Consider the following 24,935-nt stretch of genomic DNA (forward strand, 5'->3'; position numbering starts at 1 on the left):
GAAAAATGTCATACAAACATGGCATGTTGAAGAACATTGCATATACACTGAACCTTAATGATTTGTCCTACTTTAGTTATGTATAGTGATGGGCGAATTTATTCGCCAGGCGCGAATTCGCAGCGAATTTGCACGATTTGCCGCCAGCGAATAAATTCGCGAAACATTCGCCGGCGTCAAATTTCTTTTTTCTAAAAAAATGGACGCTGGCGTCGAAAAAATGGGCGCAGGCGTCCGTTTTGCGAATTTTTCGCTGTTTTGCGAATTTCGCGCGAAATTCACAAATTTTTCAGCGAAGCAAAATGGCCCAAATTCGCCCATCACTAGTTATGTATCAACTCTCGGTCAGTCAATTTACTTTTCAAGAAAGCTTCAGATCTCTATACTGCCCTCAGATTAATACAGCTAAGTTTATTTTTAACTGATTTCCATATGTTTTACCTTGTGTGCATGACCCCTGAATAAGTGATTTGGGTTGTGCACTTCCATGTAATCTGATTGCCTGATCAGCAGGCTGGTTTGTCAGATTTCAGAAATGCCTTGTGGGCTGATAAACATGAAAGCCAGACAATGTGGCCAATAACATAGGCATGTTCACTACATAGTTAATTTGGGTTGTAGAAAGAAAATAAGCCAACTATATAATCAACTATATAATAATAGCCCAAATAGCCCCCTCCAAATCACCCACAGTATATATCCATACACATACCAGTACAGACTAGTGATGGGCGAATAAATCTGGCAGACAAACTTGCGGCAAATTTCCCTGTCACCAGCGTCAAAAAATTGTGGACGTGCATCAGAAAATTGAAAACCGTCACGTGTCAACATTATTTGGATGCCCATTGACTTTAATTCCGGAGTCAGAATTGACACGCATCAAAATTGGCGTTTCGCAGAAGTGGGATAAATCCGCCCGTCACTAGTACAGACCTATCAATATTAAAAATATAATTGTCTAATTTTAAACATTCTCAGTCAAAATTTCCCCCCGAATATCTTTGATGTCTTAGAATTTAGGTTAAGAATTTGATTCATTTTATTCTGTGCACCTTCATGGACATCCTTAGTGCTTGCAATAATCTCTTATATGTAGCTCACTCTCTTTGCTCCTGGTAGCTAAAGATTTCTGAAGTTAGTCCATATTGATGATGAACTGACTGTTTTACAAGACTGGCCAGATTATTGATGATGTTAAACAGTATGGGGCTCATTTATCAACACTGGGCAAATTTCCCCATGGGCAGTTACCTATAGCAACCACTCAGTGAGTAGCTTTTTAAAGCCAGCTGCAAGTAGAACAATGAATGCAGCAATTTGATTGGTTGCCATGGGTTAATGCCCATGGGCAAATTTGCCCAGTGTTGATAAATGACCACCTATATGTCTTCTTTATAGGGATGCAACAAACCCACTATTTTGAATTCGGATCCCAGAATCCTTAGCGAAAGATTCGGCCAAATATCGAACCTGAATCCAAATCCTAATTTCCATATGCAAATTAGGATTCGGCCAGGTAAAAGAATTCTTCCGAATCCTGCTGGAAAAACCCCAAATCCTGGCCGAATCCTGAACCGAATCCTGGATTTGGTGCATCCCTACTTCTTTATGACTTAGGGGCAGATTTACTAAGGGTCGAATTTTGAAGTTAAAAAAATTTGACCCTCTAATTGAAATCCTTAGACTTCGAATATTGAAGTCAAAGGATTTTTCACCGAATTTAGCGTTCGAACGATCGAATAGAAATCGTTCGATTCAATTTAGCGATCGATCGAAGGATTTTTATTCAACCAAAAAAAAAACATAGAAAAGTGCTCTGGGAGGTCCCCATAGGCTAAAATTGCACTTCAGTAGCTTTAATTTGGCAAAGTATGAAGTCGAAGTTTTTTTTAAAGAGACAGTACTTTGATTATCGAATGGTCAAAAAGTAGAGCGATTTTTACTTCGAATCGTTCGAATCGAAGTCGAATGGTCGAATATAGCCTATTCGATGGTCGAAGTACCCAAAAATTTACTTCGAAATTCGAACTTTTTTAAATTCAAACCATTCGCTTAGTAAATCTGCCCCTTAGGGTGTAAATCACTTCTGGTTAATTTTCCAGCATCATCAAGACAACACTCATTTTAGTTTCATTAATAACTACTTTGCCCATGCTTAGGACATGTGCGGACTTACCAACAAAGTTTTGTTTTGCCTATTTTATATAAATGTGTCAATTTGGTATATTTAACATACTATGATCATGGAAAACATAAGTAATTATACTGAGAAGTGTGAGGAGAAGGCATTGCTTAGACTCACTTGCTATATAATATACTTTTCTATAATGTCCATTTTTTGTAGACGCAATGTAAAAAAAAAGGCGGAAATAATCCAATTCTGGTTGCAGCTAGTGATGGGCGAATTTATTCAGCAGGCGCAAATTCGCTGCAAATTTGTGCGAAATTCGCGAAACGCCCACGAAAATTGGCTGGCAAAAATTTGCCGGCGTCAGAAAAAAACCGTCTAAAATGGACGCTTGCGTCAAAAAACGAGACGCTGGCGCCGTTTTGCAAATTTGTCGCCGTTTCGCAAATTTCGCCGCAAATTCGCCCATCACTAGTTGCAGCATTGCAAGTAGGTGGGTTGTTTATGGTTAAGGAGGAAATGGCGTAACAACTGCTCTAAACTATATGTACAGTTTCCAGTTAAAAGCCCTCTTACCTTGTGCTTTTTTCTAACAATGGGCAGCTATAACACACAATTTTTTTTCTAAATAGGTAAAATAGCCTCTTACAAATATATATTTATATCTAAACGGGCATGTTACAGAGCTCATTTGACTGGTTTAATGAAGTCAGCTTGGTGTATGCAGAATCACATGACCTAAAAACATTACCTTTGAGGTTATCCCTAAAATGGTCATCTTTGGTTCGCAGCTTTATCCTGTAAGCTCTATTATTGGAAATAAAGCCTGATAACAGCTAAAAAAGAAAATCAATCACTCTGTTACAACACAATAGCCAAAAAACAAAAGTTAATTGTAGTCCAATTTATAAAGAAAATAATTATAGCGAGAACAATGCTTTATACAAACTCTATGAAAAGATATCGGTAATTGTTGAATGCTGTTTTATTACTATTTTTCAATCATTTTGCAACACCTATACCAGCAGATATTTGTATTTGATTGTTGTTGTGCGGTGAAATTCATTAATGATTCATAGAAAAAAAGTTTTTTTAACAATAATATCAGGTTCCTGGTGAAGGACAAGCAGACACATGTCTCTTATTGTATGAAGTGCTTAATATCGTGCACCCTGCAAGAAAAAGCAGGATGGACACATCAAGGACAACCAATCAATACTCCTAACATCCCATCCTCCAAGTCATCTGTACAACTTTCAATCCATATATTGGTGCCAATAAATCATGAGAAAATAAAATTATTTTAAAGAGAAATAGCACTGACATTTACACTTCCTTGGACTATTAAGGTAAACCATAGCCTATTAATAAACAGGGGGGTTTCTTTCAATTTCCTGTAACAGTCTATAAAGGATCATAATATAGCTTACTGTGTAAAGAAAGCATTTATTCACTGAATCTTTTCATATATAACCATGTATAGAAGCTACCGTACTGTTAAGTGCAAATAAAATAAAAGAGAACCTTCTGTTTTAACTATTCTATTAAAATTTATGAAGAATGCCTAAAGCTGGACACACATTGTATGCTATTGCCTGCCAACTTAGCCACTCTCAACCAGATGGTGAATGGGGTCAACGTGCTTTCCTTACTAAGGGATATCTGGCTGGGGGTCTGCCAGATATTAGTCAGGAAGCTTTGAAAATCCAATGGGTCTGGAGTGGGTTTCCATGTAATCTCATTGGTGGCCAGCCAAACAATTTGTTGGCTATTTTAACCAATGATTTGCTCATTTGCCAAGGTTGCTAAAACAGCTTATCTAATGCATAACTAAAGAAGTAGGCTAGAAATGCTGTACATTATGTTTTGTGCTTCTGTGCCAGACCAAGACAACCAGACAAGGAAGGTCTGTGCCTCCAAAGATGCCCCAGTAGCTCCCCATCTTCTTTTCTGCTGATTCACTGCACATGCTCTGTGCTGCTGTCACTTACTGAACTTAGGGACCCACTCACAATATACAGTACACATAGAATAGAAATGTCACAATATAAGGCTGATTAGTAATTAATACAGATAATTACTACATGGCAGCACAGAAACCAGTGCAATTAGCATCAGAATTTAATAATCAGCAAACCTGTAGCATCAGTTTATATTACAGGGGAAGCTCATTTTCTGCTGGATAATTAGTGACGAGCCCTAAGTTTAGCTTCTCAACAGCCAATCAGAGCCCACTGAGCATGTGAGTGTCACAGACACTTTCCAAGATGGTGACCCCCTGTGACAAGTTTGAAGTCCTGGATCATTGCTGCTATTGACAAGCTGAAACTTAATGATAGTAATACGTTCAGTATGTAAACTATGTCATTTTTAACCATATTCATGTGAAGATCCAACATTTTCTAGCAGCTAAAAATATTTGGTTCATTAATCACTTTTGTGCGTAAGTCGCACCTTGTGGTGGTGCTACCATCAATGTAGCATATGGATATTTCTGTAAATTATCATTTAGGGGCACATTTACTTAGGGTCGAATATCGAGGGTTAATTAACCCTCGATATTCGACTGTCAAAGTTAAATCCTTCGACTTCGAATATCGAAGTCGAAGGATTTACCGCAATTCCTTTGATCGAACAATCGAAGGAAAAATCGTTCGATTGAATGATTAAATCCTTTGAATCGAACGATTCGAAGGATTTTAATCCATCGATCGAACGATTTTCCTTCGACCAAAAATTTGTTAGAAAGTCTATGGGGACCTTCCCCATAGGATAACATTGAGGTTCGGTAGGTTTTACTTGGCGAAGTAGGGGGTCGAATTTTTTTTAAAGAGACAGTACTTCAACTATCGAATGGTCGAATAGTCGAATGATTTTTAGTTCGAAGTCGAAGTCAATGGTCGAGGTAGCCAAAAAATCATTCGAAATTCGAAGTTTTTTTTATTCTATTCTAAGTAAATGTGCCCCCACAAATCACAAATATCAAATTATACACCTGTATCCAATATCTAGATGCTTGAGGACAACAAAACCATATGTGGACCATAGTTCCTGGTGTGGAGAACTATCCTTAAGCTCTGGGTATATAAGTGCTAATTTATTGGATGTGAGGTAACACCTAAAAAGTACTTTGTAGTCCGCTTCAAGTAAGATAGTATTATTCGAGCTTCTCCTTAATTTCTTGCATAATTTAATGTAACACCTATTGGGAAATAACCCGGGGTTAATTCACCAGCTAGAACACTAGAGCATGGGTTACACGCGACTTACACCCAGGGCAGGGCCTTCGCTAAGTGGAAGTGTTCCCTCTATGGTGTAGTGCAACTACATCCCCCCCAGGCTACTGTGCATACAAAAACAACTTGGGCGCCAGGAGGTTCTTAACAATCAGGAACGGTTTATTATGCCAAAAAGGGCAAATGAGCACAGGTTTAATACTCACGCAGGAGCTTGAGGAAAACAGCATATTGAGAGTTCACACAGATCAAAGGCAGGCTCACACAGAGAGTACACAGGCAAATGCAGTACAACCTTTCCCTCCTGGAAGTTGTCAGGAAAGCAGCTTCTACCCTACAGTCCCTCTTCACTGAGGTCCCTGACTGGAGGCAACACACAGAGCCTCTGGGAAGCTCCTCCCTTACTGCAAATCCTTGTTGGAGCTTCAGCTGCTCTTTCTCTCTATCCTCTCTGCCTTTCTCTCCTAGAGAGACTATAACAAGTCTGCCCTAGTATATCTGTTCCTCATTCACGGGGTTACCTGGTCCCCCACTTGGACACATGACTTCTTCTGGGCCTATTGCACTCAGTCCCCCTGAGCACATCCAGCTGGAATCACATCCAGAGGCAAAAGAGGAAGAGGCCACTCCCTGCACACACTATATAGGAGTGAGTCAGAGCAGTGTCATCAAATCTCTCAGCCTATCACTGTAAAGGTTATTCTGTAACATGGATTCTACCCAATAACCCAAGGAAATGGTGAAAAGATTATCTCTATAGGGCCTGTATCCCTATAGGGCCCTACATTAATTAAAAAAAAAGTTTTTCCTAATTCTTTCTCCCATGATGTATTGAAGGTCTGATAATTGCTTGGGAGAATTGATATGTCTGTATACGAATGTGATAGCTTTCAATGGGGTATAGCCTCTTTAATACGCCATTTCTCGATAAGGGTCTGGTTTACTGAATCAGGGATGCGTTGGCTCCAGCACCGTGTAACAAAGCAAAGACAGAAGTTTGTAATTAATTAAATAATCTAGGGTGGCTGGACCTCTCGCAGTGAATACATTTCTTACACGTGGGAGATTCTGATTTATCCAAATTGGAAAGAGTCCTGGAATGAATTGGTATTATTAAATTACTTAGTTACCGGATTGCGGGGAGAACACAACGCATGGGAAGGTTCATTGTTACAAGTGTCGTAAAGTGGAGCGAAAAATAAGTCTTCTGTATATGGGGTAACAGAACAATTTTCTAGACACACTTGGGGCAGATGTATCAAGGGTCGAATTTCGAGGGGTTAAATCCCTCGACATTCGACTGGGGAATAGAATCGAATAGGCAATTCGGGCGAATTTACGCGCTGTCGAATTGGTGAATATTTGCCAGGCGAATAGGTCGAATATTCGCTCGAAGGATTTTCATTCGATCGAATGCCTTTTTATTCGATCAAAAACTTGGAAAACAAGCCTATGGGACTTTCCCATAGGCTTTTAAAGTAATTCGGTAGGTTTTAGGTGGCGATGTAGGCAGTCGAAGTATTTTTAAAAGAGACAGTACTTCGACTATCGAATGGGCGAATAGTCGCAGCATTTTTGCGCTCGATCCAGTACTTCGACTATCGAATGGCGAATAGTCGCAGCGTTTTTGCGCTCAATCTATTCGAATGATTCTACTCAGGCGCACTAAAAACTACTCGAAATTCAAGCTTTTTTTCCCTCTATTCATTCACCCGAGCTTGGTGAATGGGCCCCTTTGTGACTTCTATTACATAATTACCCTCAATATAATGTCCATTGCTGTGTCAACAAGACTGTGATCATCAGGATTTATATGTAAACCATCCATTTTGTAACAGATATTAACGTTTATAACATTTTTGCTATCCAAGTCTAATGAAGACTGTAAGGCAATCCTTCCTCCATCTGCTACATAAAACTTATCAAATCAACTAATCATATTTACTTATCTCTTGCATTGTAATTGATTAAAAACCAGCCTTATTCATTCAAAGTTCCCTCTACATCTGTAGAGAATTGTAATATTCTCAATAATTATTGCAACAACCAATACTAAAGAGAATAATTATGAATTGCCTATAGTAATGGCCTTGTTTTGTTTTCCCTAATGAACAGACCGCTATAAACAGACAGGCATTATAACATCACTCAAACATAAAAGAAGATCACAGAACCCAGCTCTAATACCTTTGTACTTTTGTTTTGTTATCACAGCCAACAGCTGCAAATATCACATAAGTAAAATGACCCTCAAGTTAAAGAAAGAAAGAATTGCTCTTCTTGCTTGTCTACATGCCAAAGAAGTGTGAAAATAGTAAACAGCCAAACGTACAAGTGTTTAAGAGAGTATACACAGGAGGGAAGTTCTTCAGGAGAAAAATAGAGAAATATAGATTCACAAGATCTTTCCAGTCGGAGCTCAAAATAAGTAAAACGAATGAGAAAATGGACCAGTTTTGAAGGAGAAATGGCATTTTGGCATAAAAATATGCAGAAAGTATTAAATATATGACAATTTCTGAAAAAGAAGAGTAGTACAGGACCCGATAAAGATTGGGCCATCCAGTAGATGTTCTGTTGGACCAAGTCAACGATAAGGTTTGAACAGAACATGAGATACTAGGGGGCATTTATGTCTTCAAGTGCAGTGGGCCTAGTGCAATTTTAATTCCAGTATAATTGCGCTTGCATTTTGATGTGAATGGGATGCAATTGCACAGAAAATTTCCCAAATCCGGCAGGTATTATTTCTGGTGTTCAGAATCCAAGTGACATGCTCCCTATTTTTTTTTTTTTTGGGAACAATGGCAATCATTGCAGGTCATTGTGGGAACCCTGAAACTACCACCTGCTTCAGAGGTGGTGGTAGCTCCAGGATTCAAATGCCCAAAATTTGAAACAGGAGAAGGGAAAGAACGAGTGGTGCCTAGTACAACTATATAGAAGTGCAAGAAGTGCACGCTTACACAAATAAGTTTAATGAATGGAATTTTTTTGCTCAGCAATTTTTCAGCCCTGCTACGAGACTTGTGGTGGCAAATGCCCCCTACAGTGTTTATATGATTGTGTTGGACATATTTATTACAAATGTATTAAAGGACAAGGAAAGTCTAAAATAGAATAAGGCTAGAAATGCTGTATTTTGTATACTAAACATAAACATGAACTTACTGCACCACAAGCCTAATCAAACAAATAATTTATGCTTTCAAAGTTGGCCACAGGGGGCTGTCATCTTGTAACTTTGTTAAATATCTTTGCCTGACCCTGACCCTGCACATGCTCAGTGTGGTCTGGGCTGCTTAGGGATCATCATAAACAAAGCTGCTTGAGTTCTGCATGGCTGGGAAGTAAGGCGGGGGCTCCCCCCGCTGTTCATAAGTATGATTCTTTCCCTGCTCAGCAGTTAGGGACCATCTGACAATTCCTATCTACAGCTGTAAATGAAGGGAGAATTTCACTGCATACAGTCAGGTTTCTTATAAAAACGGTACACATGTTTTAATTAAAGTATATTGGAGATAGGTTTCTTTTTCATTAAAGAAAGTAAAAATGGGATTTTATGTTTTTGCCTTTCCTTGTCCTATAAACTAAAGTAAATAATTTTTTTAAAATACATTTTTTTAATTTTTGAAATGAGTGTGTCTATGAAATATATCAAAATATATAATATAAAAAAGTAATAATATGGCTCAGTCCCACACTATAAACAGTACAAAATCAAATAGGTCCAAGGACATGCCAACGCCGATTCCTTTCTCCCTAAGCTTTAGGTTTGAATGTGCTCTCCTCGAATAGAGAAATACAAGCATGGATTAGACTGGAAAAAAAAATGCCGCTGTGGGGTCGATTTGAATACTACATACGTTTGTATTTCTAGCATTATCAAGTATAGAATATTACAGGAAAATATAATGCAAACCAACAGGAGACAGTTCTTGCAGAATAACAATGTAGTTTATTGCAAAAGGAATATGTAATTGCTGTCTGCTAGAAATGTACCTAACTTTGCCCTGAGGCTGCAGGAGAGAAGCAGCATCCAAACTAGAGGAACAGCGGCTTGTGGTGTGAACAGCTCAGCTCTCCTGTTAGCAGAAATGAAAATAGCACAGTAAAGCCTGAGCAATTTGTTTTTTAAGCGTCGGTCTCTTAGAGTAAGGATAGGGAGCAGGCTATGGTCAATCTTATTTCCGTTATTTTTCTATCCCTCGGTGGTAGTATAAAAAAATTTGTGTTCACTAATATAATTCCACCGTTTGTTTATATACTATATTACAGAATTCAGAGCTGCTTTAGGTGGGAAAAGGGGATTTTGCAGATTCCCCTACTTTCAGTCTGCAGCGGAAACTCACTAACACTATAAAACAGAAATGTTTTATTTATACTGTGATATTATGGCAAAACATTTCAACACACTTCAAGGTACGTTTCTATTTAAATGTGCAACCTATTGGGCTTAGTTTAACCCTGTGGGTATCAATGGCCCCACAAAAGGAAAATATTGAACTTTTTGGATTAGTGGAACTCATAGCAGCAGAATCAAGCATAACAACACCTGAATGCTCCATATCCATGGAATAATAATGCATAAGTAGTGATTGGCGAATTTGCCGGCGCCCGTTTTTGACGCCGGCAAATTTTTCGGGCGAATTTTCGCGAGCGTTTCGCGAATTTATTCGCTGGCGGCGAATCGTGCAAATTCGCGCCTGGCGAATAAATTCGCCCATCACTATGCATAAGTAGTGTGGAAAGTCACTTCAATAAGAGCAGATGCCCACAGTAACAATTTGCTCATACTTGTTTGATCATATTTTATTTCTGCTTGATTGCTAAAGGTTGCAGCAGGTCGAGTACTTACTGTTTGGTGGATTAGAGTGGAATTCAATATTAAAATTACTCTGAAGAAGAGTCTAACTAGATACAGGTATGGGATTCGTTATCCGGAAACCCGTTATCCAGAACGCTCCGAATTACAGAAAGGCCATCTATCCTAGACTTCATTTTATCCAAATTTTAAAAAAAGTCTTTCCCTTTTGTCTCTAATAATAAAACAGTAGCTTGTACTTGATCACAACTAAGATATAATTAATCCTTATTGGAAGCGAAACCAGCCTATTGGGTTTATTTAATGTTTACATGATTTTCTAGTAGAGTTAAGGTATGAAGATCCAAATTACAGAAAGAGCCAGTATCCAGAAAACCCCAGGTTCCAAGCATTCTGGATAACAGGTCCCATTTCTGTACACACATAAACAGATCTGTTTGTTTGGCAAGGTTGCTCAATGAGCAGAAATGTGAAGAGTGTACCCCCGAAATGTGAAGAGTGTACCCCCGACCAATGATTTGATCACATAATGGGCTGTGCTCCATCTGTTACAAAATGGCTGAATGTATAGCTTAATGCAGTTCAAGTCTGATGGCAGCATCAGACTGGAATGTCTGGGTTCCACCAGGACTGCTACCTCAGGAACTATCCCCCACAACACTACTGAGCTCGTCCACAAGGCATACCCATCGCCACAACCTTGAATGGAGCTTTTACTGTGATCAGATTAAAGGTCGTGGCAGTCAGGTCTGGGTCGACAGTGCCCATGAGGAGCGAGGCCCACCAGGTTTTTTCCCAGTGTCCCACCAGCCCAGTCTGACCCAGTCTGGTGGGATTTTTTCAACCTTCCAACCAGCTAAACTTAAAGGGACATTTTTCCAAAATTAATCGGTTAATAGTGCTGCTCCAGCAGAATTCTGCACTGAAATCCATTTCTCAAAAGAGCAAACAGTTTTTTTTATATTCAATTTTGAAATCTGACATGGGGCTAGACATATTGTCAATTTCCCAGCTGCCCCAAGTCATGTGACTTGTGCTCTGATAAACTTCAATCACTCTTTACTGCTGTACTGCAAGTCGGAGTGATATCACCCCCTCCCTTCCCCCCCAGCAGCCAAACAAAAGAACAATGGGAAGGTTACCAGATAACAGCTCCCTAACACAAGATAACAGCTGCCTGGTAGATCTAAGAACAACATTCAATAGTAAAAACCCATGTCTCACTGGGACACATTCAGTTACATTGAGAAGGAAAAACAGCAGCCGGCCAGAAAGCATTTCTCTCCTAAAGTGCAGGCACAAGTCACATGACCAGGGGCAGCTGGGAAATTGACAAAATGTCTAGCCCCATGTCAGATTTCAAAATTGAATATAAAAAAATCTGTTTGCTCTTTTGAGAAATGGATTTCAGTGCAGAATTCTGCTGGAGCAGCCCTATTAACTGATGAGTTTTGAAAAATGTTTTTTTTCCCATGACAGTATCCCTTTAACATCTTGTTTAATCAAAGTAATGTAAATCTCATGATCAGTTAGGTATACTGGGCAAAAGAAGAGCAGCAACTAGGAAAGGTAAACCCTTGGCATACCTGTTTACGTATTGATGAACCTCAATGTGCTTACTATAGTCATGCAGACTATCACCCTTATATGTCATAAATATTGGTGTCCAAAGCCTGGCTATAGATAAAATAAACATGCAATTGTCCTCCTGACCATTAGGCTGCAGATACAGAAAAAAAAGTCTGGGAATTGTATTTCGCATGAAAACAGGATATTTTAATTACTTTTTTTAAAATGTAAATTGTTACATTAACTTATGTTCTAAACACATTAGGTTCTTTCATTTCGGCTGTGCCTTTCAGCCTTCTCCTTCTCTTCTAAAAGTGAGCTATTATTTTTCTTGCTGACAGTTTGCTTTTATTGAAAGATGTTTTAATAACGATGGCCATGGTGTTACATTGCTGAGCCCTGCCACTTGCAACATGCTGGCGCAGACACTTTTAATTTTAATCCTTCGTTAGATGCGATGCACTTTCCATACACGAACATATGCATGGCTCCTTTGTAAAACATGCATGGCACGTCTCCAAAGTCTTTATGCTTCTCTGCTGTAATCTGCCCAGTAGACTTAAATTTTCCCACTCTGGTTATGTGGGTCAGGTCGGTGCCAAAATTCCTCAGTGAGTCACAAATGTAAAATGGACAGTGTAGTCATTAAATCGCCACCCATGTACAGCCAAGTTTTACTTTTGTTGAGAAATCAGAATCAGGCTGAAAACTTTGGAAACGTGTGAGTGAAATCTGTCAACAATTAAAATAATTGGGAAGGAATGTGGTTTTGACACGGGGGGGGCGGCTAAGGGAGGAGCTAGCAAGGAAAGCAGCAAAGAGAACAAGTCAGGAATAGAAAAATAAATACAACCAAAATAGCTGCATGTCAAAAAATGTCTCTATCGATATATATATATATATATATATATATATATATATATCTATATATATATATATATATATATATATATATATATATATATATATATACTGTATATATATATATATACATATGGGGCCGATTCACTAAGGGTCGAATATCGAGGGTTAATTAACCCTCGATATTCGACTAGGAATTAAAATCCTTCGACTTCGATTATCGAAGTCAAAGGATTTAGAGCAAATAGTACGATCGAACGATCGAAGGATTATTCCTTCGATCGAACGATAAAATCCTTCGAATCTAACGATTCGAAGGATTTAAATCCAACGATCGAAGGAATATCCTTCGATCAAAAAAAGTTAGCCAAGCCTATGGGGACCTTCCCCATAGGCTAACATTGAGTTCAGTAGCTTTTAGATGGCGAACTAGGGGGGTCGAAGTTTTTTTTAAAGAGACAGTACTTCGACTATCGAATGGTCGAATGGTCGAATGGTCGAACGATTTTTAGTTCGAATCCTTCGATTCGAAGTCGTAGTCGAAGTAGCCCATTCGATGGTCAAAGTAGCCCTAAAAAAACTTTGAAATTCGAAGTTTTTTAACTTTGAATCCTTCACTCGAAGTTAGTGAATCGGCCCCATATGTTTGTGTGTATAAAAATATATGTGTGGGTGTATTTCATTGTAATATGATCCAACTAATTATTCTAAATAAACAATGTTCAGTAATTTAAAAAGTAGTTGTTCACGTACATTTCCCAGTGTTGGCCAACTTGCTTAACAGGCCTTAATGGGCAATCTGTAGATTCTGAGAAATGGCAATGGAGCTGCTGTAAGATGCCACAGACAGTTACAATTTAGGAGGTTGTTTGGGCTTCTGTGTACTTGAAATGCCAAGGCATGTTTTGAATTCCAGTCTGGATCTGGTGGTAGGTCCTTGGTTAACAGCAGGCTCAACAAAGCCAGATCTTTGTTCTACTTTTCATACGCTAATGGGAAGGTCACACGTGGCGTTTTTACGTTGCTTTATTTAAAACGTACAGCCAAGCATAAATATGCACAAAATGAAGCCCTGTTGAAAATAATGGAATACGCACTATAGCAATTCCCATGCGGCGCTTGCAAGCCAACATCCACCTCAAGATGCCAGTATTTGCGGTTTTTTAGCAGAATCGCCAATACGCCAAGGAAACACCACATTGAACTCTATGGGATCCACAGGTTTGGAAATACACTTTGCTGAAATACTCTGCGTATTTTCAACATGGCAGCCAAACTCTCGTGAGATGGATTTCGCATATACGTATTTATGACGTTGTATGCTGGTGACGTAATTACGTTACGTATTGACAAGCAGTACTGCTACATTCTGCATGTAAATTGTTTTCCCCTTGCCTTTTTTTCTGCAAAACGTTACTAAAATTGGAATTGCGTGGAATGAAAAAAAACAGAAATGCATTTTGGGAAAAGAAAACTACAGGCTGAAAAAAAAATATATTCATTTCAGGATTTACAGTATATTTTCATCTGTTCCAGTCTAAATTAATTACTGCTCTTGTGCTGCTCATGACATTGTTAACAGAGGAATAGTGATGGGCGAATTTGCGCTGTTTCTCTTGGCCGAAAAATTCCCGAATTTCCCGTGAAATGGCGAAAAATTTGCGAAATGGTGCTCGGCATCTCGTTTTTGATGCTGGCGCCTGTTATTTCAACGCTGGCATCCGCTTTTGACAGCAAATTTTTGCGGGCGTTTCGCGAATTTTTTTCGCCGACGGCAAATCATGCAAATTCGCAGCAAATCCGTGCATGGCGAATAAATTCGCCCATCACTACAGAGAAACAAAACATTTTTAAGAACCCATGATACAGGGTGATTTAATACAGTTCATATTCAACCACATTCAACATATAAATGGCTCTTAGGGGGTCTGAGACGATGGATTTGGACTTTTCCATCGGGGTTTAATAAATTCTGAAAAATTTGTGATTATTTTAATAGTCCGATTTTATAAAAAAAATCACAAATTTTCCGTGATTTTTGCATTCGGAGTTTAGCAAATAACCCCCTAAGAGCCATTTATAAGGATGTAGTTCACAGGATATTCATGGCTTTTTGTGTATTATCAAGATATAGTGGTCTTTTAACAATTGTTATTAAATAGTATTGACTGCTTTATATCCAGATGGAGAAAATATTTCATTGTATTCTTTGTTTTGAGTGTCATGCTAGAGAGACACCTGTAAACCGGGACACAGAAGAGTCTGCAGGCGGGTCAAAACTGTGTCTAAATGTTGAATGTGGTTGGCTGTACTAATGGGTTTTTAAAAAATGTTTTGTTCATCTGTTGACAATGTCATGAGCAGCACAAGAGCAGTAATGAATTTAGACTGAAACAGATGAAAATATACTGTAAATCTTGAAACTTAAAATATATATACAGTATATATTTATATATTTATTTTTTTCCCATACAGTAGGTTCATAAACCTAAATACTAAATGTCCAGGGGTCTGATTATCGTAACATGACAATGCAACACAAATAACTCAAAAAAGCTTTGGGCAGACTGGGGAGGATACAAAATATATCTTGGAAGGCCCCAACCAGCCCACAGACCTCCAGTTGGTAAGGCCTCAACAATATTTTAGAGTAATAATTGCTGGTAATCTATATTAATAAGTGCTCTCCATAATGTAATCCCTTGAGCATGGTCTGGCTGAATGATGTTATATGAACTGCAATTAGTCCAACCAATTAAATGAACAACATGGCTACTCCCAGAGCACAAAAGAGAGAGAACCAATTGTTTGTAGGGCATGTGTAGGAGTAATCAAGCAGATTAAGAGAATGCCATATGGAATAGTGAGGAGTTTATATTTATTCACTATAACTGCTGAGTATGGTAGCCCTAGGTGAGTAATTCAAATGGAAGACATCTGTTTGTATGAGAGAGTAATGCCTGTGTTATTGTACATGTAAAAGATGTGTGATCAAACATTCATAGCAAATACACAGCGGGGCTCTCTACTAGTATAGGTGCTAAATTGCACAACTGTAGTTGGCAATGGTAACCAATTGGGATGAGCTTTGAACAGTCTATTGCTAGTTAGAGAATGAAGGCAAATATCTGGTAGGTTGATATGGATAACACTACTGGTGCAGTGTAGAACCTGTTTCCATAATTCAGCCTTTAGGAATACACATTTTCTTACCGGATTACTCCTCATCGCTCCTCCCACAGCCCTCGCGGCTTTCTCATTCCCCGCCATGACAGCTAATTCCTTGTAGGACACAGTTTCTCCAAATTTCACCTTCTTCAATAGTGCCATCAATGCAGCTTTAGTGAATGAGTCTGTTGGGGAAGAAATCGTTCAAACAATTAACAATGCTTGTTCGTTAATGTTATGGATGAAATGCAGTTGCAGGAAGTCAAGATGCCAGAGATATTTCATCTCAATATATCAAGAGTAATGCAGAGTAGCATAATAACACAATCATGAAGGTTTATGTTCTCTTTGTGCATGGACCCTCCAAAGAAACTGAAAAAGAACCCAAGTATTTCATATCTAATGTCATCCCTTTGTCACATGCAGAGAAAGACATTTACCCCTTTATTAGAGAAATAGCTGCGATACATTATGATATAAACCTTGGTTATTTTAAAATATGAAGTGGTGCATGTCTGTATCAGAGCAGTTCATGAATAGGATGCACCAGTGACCGCCACAACTTAGTTCATTTTGCAATTTCATCAAACATGCTTCATAAATCATTAACATGCGTCAGCATCTGAATGGCTTGTCATTATGTACATTGACCAGGTAGAGCAAATGAGAGGTAGGAATGAGTGAGAATGTGAAAAGGACAGACACCCAACTGTTTTATAATATGAGTTGTGTAAGTAAGGGGCACAAGGTCCTTGGCTGGAAAACTTTATGACATGAATGACCCAGTGAAGTAATTATCTCTGACATACACTACAACGGACAGAACATTAGGCTGTATACTCAATGGTCACTCTGTATTCTAACATATTTTTTGTGTTATATAAGTGCAGCTTGTGATGTTAAATGAGTATCTGTACCTCTAATTTTTATGATGCAAAATAACTCACTCCCAAAAAATAAGAACTCACAGTCAATATGAACAGTTTACCTAAATGAATAGAATATTTCTAAGGGTGGTGAAAGTGTAATATCATCTGACTATAAATACAAAAGGATACAATAATAGAAAATGATAAGGGAATTCAAACACTCAAGAGTGCGTTGAAAGCTATTGACAGATTGTCAGTGACTGTTGCAAAACAATTTTGCTAAATTTGCAAAATGTAATTCTCCTAGATTGATTAATAAATGAGCCTTGTGAAGTCAGCAACTTCTACTCTTATAGTAGGCCTGGGTTTTAATTAGTACACAATATAGTGTGTTTTATACAGAAGCTCCCCCAGTAATCTTAGCTTTATCCTGGCAGCTAGTTCTGTACTTGTACTGTTCTTTTTAAGGTGAGCAAACCAGTAAGGGAATGGTAATACTAGAAAATAAACATACACATTGCAGCCATGCATGGGATTTCTTGGATTCTGACTGAAGAGAAGTAGCACCACCTACACCCTTCACTCAATGCAAGGCTAGGATAGAAATGAATGTGGTAGAAGCGCTAATGCAGCAGTAGTCAGCAAATTCACAGAAGTCAGGACAGGAAGGTGACAGGGTGGACACAATCTTGAATCTTGCAGGGGCCTAGGCAGAAAGGGGGTAGGAGTGGAATTAGGTAACAGGCAGTGGTCCAGGATGGAGCAAAGTCAAAACCAGGCAGAGGTTTCAGCAGACAGCAGGCAGGAAAGCTGTCCATACACTTCAAGATCCACTCCTTTGGTGAGGTTTCCAAAATGAGTGGTTCTTTCCCAGATATGCCCAATTTGAGGATCCTATTGATGGGAAAGAGGCCATCAAGTTGAGCTCTCTATCAGCTCCTCACTCAATGGGATTTTGAAATGTTCGACATCTGGCTGATTATCAGACAGATATCGGTCAGGAAGGCCCATTTGAGTGCCTCAATAAGCTGCCAAATCAGACCATTGGCAGCTTTTATTGGCCAATGTATGGTCACCTTAAGTCTAGAACCAGGAAGAAGTCTGGGCAGGCAGGAGTGAAGTCAAATAACAGGCAGAAGTTGGAAAGTGAAAGTAGATTTCCAGAGACAAACTCAAGCAGGTCAAGTTCGCACTGCCCAATAGTCCCAATCAGGGCCCGCCATCAGGGGGGCACAACAGGGACAGTTGTCCCAAGCCCGGCAAAATCTAAGGTTAAAAGAGTGTGCAAACTGCGAAGACCCGAAGCAGCGAAGGAAGGGGCAGAGATAAGACCCGAAGTGGGCAGCGTTAAGACCCAAATCGGCAGCAGCGGTGGAAAAACCCGAAGTGGCAACGGCAGGAAGACTCAAAGCGGCGGCAGTGGAAAGACCCAAAGTGGCAGAAAGACCCGAAGCTCTGAAAGGAGCCAAAGAAGCTGCCATTGGCTAGGACAAGGAAGGAGAATCTAAGGTAAATTCCACTGAACACCAGTGTTTTTTTTATTTTAATTAAACCACTGGCCACCAGTGTTGTTTTAAATTTTATATTGGCACTGACCACCAATGCTTTTGTTTTACTTGTAAGGGGGGCCCCTGACCACCAAAATTTTTTTTTTAGGGGGGACTAGCCACAAATGGGTTTTTTAACTTGTAGGGGGGCCCTGGCCACCAGTGAAGCTTTTTTTTAAGTTTTATGGGTGGGCCCTGACTACCATTTTTTTAACTTGGTGGAGGGAACCTTGGCCACCAATGAGTTTTAGCGTTTATGCTTACAGTATGTTTGGTTTAACTTTTACTTCAGTTTACATGTTTTACTGTGGTTTGAGGGTGTGTGGAGTCTGGAGCAGGGCCACTGTTGTGCGGAGGCCAGAAAATGTTGTTGTACGTGGCCCTGTGATTTCTGATGGCGGTCCTGGTCCCAATAGACATGACTAAGGGAACCAATGACATATAATAATTGTATATGCCAACAGCAACCAGTGACGGAACTACCGGGGAAGCTGGGGGTGCAATTGGGCGAGGGCACTGAGAGCAACCCCAAACAACACAGAAGGCTCACACGGCACAAACCTCAAGTGTAATGAGGGCAGTATTTGCTATCTTTTTTGTCACTGCTAATTTGCTAACTTTACATGAGTAGTGACAGTGACATAACTAAAAGCAACTCTGACAGCAACATCATTTTAGGGTCCACAAATACATTGGAAGCATGATCTTTTCACATATATAAAATTCAGACATGATCCCATGGTGCCCTCAAGCAATAAGAAGGGTTTGTTTCACCCACTGGTTAGCAGCTGTCTTCTTCATTGTTGATCAGATGTCATATCTGCATTTTTATGACCGACTGCTCCCTATCCACTTACGGCCCATCCTGCAGATGGTAAACACTGTATGACCATGAGCTAAATGGTAAGTACATACAGGTGAGAAATGGATGCGCATAACATTCAAGTAAACTTCCCCACTGCAGAACCAAACTTTGCTCCACCTGAAAATGACAAAATATAATATAATTTCTATTATAAATATATGATTTTCATTCATTTTTTTTCTTTCTCAACATTGACATAACTGTGGTTTGCAGGCATATCAACATTTTGTTGCTCAATAAACTGAAAAAAAATGTCTTCACCCTGGAGCCTGGGATAATTGACCCACAATGTTTATTTTCTTAATGTATTCCCTAACGAAACATTCCATTTTTTTTAGCGGTTACACATTTTCCGAAAAGAAGAATTCTACATTCTTATTTGGGTTTTGCTATGTAAACAAAATAACATAAATAGTTTTAGCACTAGTGAATTGGGAAATCCTTTTAAAAAAGCAAGGGTATTTACTTCTAAAACTGATCATCTGGCCTTTGTTCTTCCACAAAAATGAACTATGTCTATTATAAAAAGTCTATGACAGCTAAAATAATGGTATAGTAAAAAATATATCATATCAAAGACATTTAAAGACATTAGGCTAAAAGATTGATTTGGTGTGGTATATTTTGAAATTTTCACTTCAATCATCAAGACAGCTGTGTTGGTTGATCATCTGGTGAAATGAAATAATTAGAAGTTAAGCTTTTAAAGTGGATACATTTTAATGATATTAAATGATTTATCCTACAGGAAAATAAATCATGCTACTCCCACTGTTGGGAAAATTAGAGTTTTGGGTTTTAAAGTATTATACTTATAGCAAAGTCACTTTTCCTAATCCTAGCTGGCGTATGTTTCAGTTTCAATCTACTTTGTTTACATTGTATCGTGTTGTAGAATCGTCTCAGCTTATTGAGAAGAAAGGTTATGATGCAATTTAGATTTTGATCAACAATCTTTGTACTATATATCTCCCACACCTATGTTTACTCAATGATCACAAATTCTCAGGGTGCACCTGGGGAGGCTTGGGGCAGTTACAGGGGAGGGTCCATTACTGCTAAAAGACTGATAAACTAATGTTCCCCTATATCTGTAAACTGGTTCTTAGCTAAGGGGGCCCTGACCAAGGACTGGAATTTGATTATTTTATTTTACCAAAACACATTTTCTTTGGCACACCACTTACTTTCTTTCCATAGGGTGCATTCAACTCCTCCAGCTACTTCCAAGCCAATTTTTCAAACAAGAATTCCCATAAGGAGGAAGCACACCAGACACTTGGCTTTGCCTTTTAGAGCATTTATTCCAGCAGAGTTGGCACAAGCTTTCAGGGTCAACCCCTTCCTCATTGCACCTGAGGAAGGGGTGGACCCGAAAGCTTGTGCCAACTCTGCTGGAATAAATGTTCTAAAAGGCAAAGCCAAGTGTCTGGTGTGCTTCCTCCCAATGGGAATTCTTGTATTATTTTATTTTACACATGGACATCCTTTTTTATTATGGTTGGATCCCTCCTTCAAGTGCACATACCTAACCAAAACTATGGTTGAGCCATTCTGCCTGTTGGTATATAGTATGCAACACTGCATAGTAAGCCACCTGCTCTCCAACCATATTCCATCTTCAAGTCCACTCCTCTTTAGCCCTTTGTTGCTAGGCCTTTGCGTGGATGAATTGGTTAATAAGGGACATGCCAAAGTCCTACCATCACATGCTTGATAAAATGACATCCAAGCCTTAGATAAACAACGAGAACTTAGAGATGGTTCGGTGAAGGCCACCACAGAACTGCGTTTACTACAGATGAATATCTATGCTGGCAAAAAGCTTTGCCTATGACATCGTGGATACGAAACGCGTCAGTTGTTTTGTTTTTAACCTGTTGAAATAAATTCTTGATTTTAACTTCCTGTGTGGACTTGGAGTGCTCGCAGACTTTGTAAAAATTATAAGTAGCATGCAAAGCCAATATTATGATAGATGTAAAAAAAAAGCATAATTTCTGGTGTCAATATCTCTTTAAGAACACAAAGGAGAATTACAATGAAATAATAAACTTTCTTATTAATCTCAAGCAGAGTATTTTGCTATGCCTTCACACTGTAAAATTGATATTATTCACATAATGACCATTTACTATCGGCATTACTGCTTTTTACCAGGTAAACCGTTCACGTTAAATTATAAAAGGAAAAGAACAAAATATCTTCCTTTATTTCCCCCCACCCTTTTACTGGTGTCAGCACTAGGCTGCCTTGTGGGTTGATGACCTCAGCACTCTTGTATTTTCATTAGGGAATTTGTGTGGTTACTGAATCAGCAGTTCAGGAGGGGGCCCTGGAAATCAGTTGATAAGTGGAAAAGTATAGATTAAAGCACAAAAAAACAGAATGTGTTAAATAGGTTTCCCCAAAAGTCACCAGTTTACTGTTTTAATGGATTGGTTAGTGGGTTGTTGGTATCTACTGCTGTTTGTAGTGTTGGGGTTTGGAAGACAGCAGGTTATAGATTGTATTTGTAGCTTATTATTTAATGTCCTTTAAACACATGTTCATCAGTACTGAAACTCCCTTAAGAAGATTCCAAAGGCAACAAACATGAATTGGTCTTTTTGCGTGCCACCTTTTTGGGGTATTGTGCTTCTTCTAGTGCCAAACGTTGGGTCATTTACAAAGGCATATGTAGTGTGCACATTAACACGTTTACCCATAATGCAGTTCCTCTCATAATTCCAGTGTAATTGCTATAGTTCCCCAAGTTGCTTCCACCACAAATACATCAGATGTGTCAAAACAGACACAATTGCTCTAAAAGGTTGACCCACGTTCTCCGGGTGCAAGTCTGGTGTTGATATAAACACAACCAGTTTTTGGAAGCCTGGAGCTACCACTAGGTCCAGGTGTCTGTCGTTCCAGGGTCCAGTGGCATAACTACAGAGGAAACAGACCCCATGGCTGCAGGGGGAAGGCTGGGTCTGCTTCTTTTGTAGGGGGCCCTTTGCTGACTGATGGCTCATGCAAAATTGCAGGCCAGATATGATTTCATTGTGGGGGGGGGGTGAAGACCAGTGGTAAAAAATACCAGACCCCATAATTATGTCACTGACAAGAAATATGCACTAAACCGGACAAACCTGAAAGTAAATATCACATAATTCTTCCTGTTCGGATGAGCACCACCAAACAAATCACCAATCCACAGAGAAGCACTCTGTATAAACAAATCCCTCCCTTCCCCAGCTGTAGCCTTAATTAGACTTTGTGATGAGGAGCAGCTCATTATACAAAGGCTTCTCAGTAGGCCAAAACTGACAAAAGATTTCATAAGGGCTGGAAGATTTGGCTACCAGTGTGTGAAGCCATCCTGCACAGTAGCCATGGTAGATTTGCTGGTATATACCCAACTTATAATGGGGTGACGTGGCACAGCAAAACAACTGAGAGAGAGAGAGAGAGAGAGAGAGAGAGAGAAAGAGAGAGAGAGAGAGAGAGAGAGAGAGAGAGAGAAAGAGAGAGAAAGAGAGAGAGAGAGAGAGTGAGAGAGAAATTATTTGAGACTGTAGGGAATGATAATCACTTTGTTGGAAAAAAATATGTTTAGTCTTTAATATTATAACATTAAGCAAATTAAACATAAGCATAATCCAGGTGATATTAGAAGAAGGTCACCAAAGAAATTAACTTTTTTGTTCATTAATTTACATGGATTAGTAGAGGGCAAAAAAAAAAAAGATAGCAAATCTGTTCCACTTTTTTTTTTATATGATATAATTTCAAGCCGTGCACCATTTGTGGCAGTAGGTTGACTGTGGGGTTAATCAGAATGATTTGTCCTTTTAATTGCTTTCTATTCAAAGAAAATTCATTAGATAATGTTCTCTTCAAAATTCATGAATCAATTTAACTGGAGAAACCACATTAAAAGCATCGGGTTCATTAGCACCGACGTTTTGTGCCACTCCGTGATTGCTGGGAGAATTTCTTTAGGCAAACATATTTTGTTTACTGCGATTCCTTTTCCAAGAGAGCTTATTTGAAAGGACGTTGTTACTTTACATAATTATTTCCTCTTCATGGCAGCTAAATTAGCACTAGCCTTTTTTTTTTAATGATTGCCAGAATATATTGACTTCCATGATAGGATTTTTATTTGGAGGTTCTCTTTTTATTAATATTAAAGAAAAGACGTCATTGAGCACAGCCAGTATCGGTCTCTATTTTTCCTTCTTATGTTTTTTGCAGAGGGGACTGAAAAGGGGGGTAAGACTCAGCAGGAGATTTGGAATCAGACTTTAGGAAACCTGTACGAATAAAATGAGAAGTCTGTGGAAACTTAACTGGAGCATGGAACGGTTAGAGGAAACAAGGGAATGGCTCCAGAAACATCATTCACCAGTAAGGGCATTACTGTAAGCACAGAGTAAATGTCCAAATCGCTGAATCGAATTAACATAGCAATAGAACAGATTTAAAAAAAAACTCAAGGAAAGAAAATTATTGGCTATGGACATAGCTGGAGAAAAATTATGCACAATGTAATCCCAGCACTGATTATATTATTAAGTGTTGGGGATTTGTATTATCTGAACACTGATCTTAAAAATCACTGTGTAAATTCCATATGGTATTGTATTTGATGAGCTTTCCTCAATGTTTTAGAGCTGTCCATGGCTTGGATGGTTCATCATGACCCACCATTTAAACAGAGATTGTAATAGTTTTTCCATCGAAATGAATGTTCTGTGACATCAGACATCAGTTTGCTCAATCTGTAGCTTAATGGGGGGTAATGAAATTGTGGGAACCATCAATGCTTTGAGCAAGGGATTTTTCTTTGTTTAAAGTGGAAATCGGCTGGTTGAACAAGGGCTGTGGCCAGAACAGACCTGGAAATAACGAAAGAAAACTTTACTGATGTAGTTGAGCAAGAGCAGAAGGCATGTTTCTGAAAGAAAGCACAGAAGGAAATAAAGGGGTTCATAGGAGGGAACAAAGAAACTGGGGTAACTAAGGGAATATGTATCTGCTTACTTATACACCAGGTTCAGCATCATGTGCCCAACCAAATTATAAATAGGGATTACCTTCCATAGGTGATTTGCTAAGTTACCAGTATTGAAGGCGTAGGTCAGTGGGATCACAGAACATTCCTTCTTTGTCTTCTTTTCTCAAGATTAGTGATGGGCGAATGTATTCGCCAGGCGCCAATTCGCTGCGAATTTGCTCGATTCGCCAAAAAATTGTCGCCGGCGTCGGAAAAAACGTTAAAAACTGACACCGGCATCAAAAACGAGACGGCGGCGCAAATTCGCCCATCACTACGCAAGATATCTAGGATGTATATTAAAAGATGCAAAGTTTGCTGGGTGTGGCATTAATAGCATAATTAGCTTCCCATTTTTCCCATAGTCCCTAGTTACTGATGCAGCAATGCAACCAGTCATTCTAGGGTTCCCTTGCATCAATTTGTGCACTTTTAATTAATTGGAGCAGACTGAAGGGAGCACATTGGCAGTTTTAAGGAATGTTTATGGGCACATAACCCTTATTTAAAAAAAAAAAAAACATTTATGTGCACTCACTTTTGCACCCATTTCTGCACTTGTGCCATAAATATGATTTCTACAGTACTATTGACCAAACTCCCAAACCCAAATCCCCTAAATTTCCAAACAAAAGCTCTCAAAAAAATCAGTGCAGGGAAAAGTTGCGACAAAATCTAGCCTCAATTAGAATTGTTTGACGTGTTGAAATTTTCACTCCGAAAACTCAACTTTATTTTCTTTTCGCCCGACTTTTGTTAAAGGGACCACCTGCCATTAACTAGTACATGATTTCGACAGGTTTTAGCTGGAGTATTTTCAGAT

The 24,935-nt window shown here is 39.0% G+C and overlaps 1 protein-coding gene across 1 annotated transcript in view; it reads right to left on the reverse strand.

The window, feature by feature from the left end:
- The window catches only part of LOC108697181 (methylated-DNA--protein-cysteine methyltransferase), a 105,366-nt gene that overhangs the window by 25,447 nt on the left and 54,984 nt on the right, over positions 1-24,935 (reverse strand). The window contains exon 3 of the mRNA XM_018227105.2: positions 15,836-15,975. Within this exon, the coding sequence (XP_018082594.1) occupies positions 15,836-15,975 (140 nt within the window). The remainder of the gene's footprint in view (positions 1-15,835; positions 15,976-24,935) is intronic.

The sequence above is a fragment of the Xenopus laevis genome, chromosome 7S (assembly GCF_017654675.1).
Source record: "Xenopus laevis strain J_2021 chromosome 7S, Xenopus_laevis_v10.1, whole genome shotgun sequence".
Lineage (NCBI taxonomy): Eukaryota > Metazoa > Chordata > Amphibia > Anura > Pipidae > Xenopus > Xenopus laevis.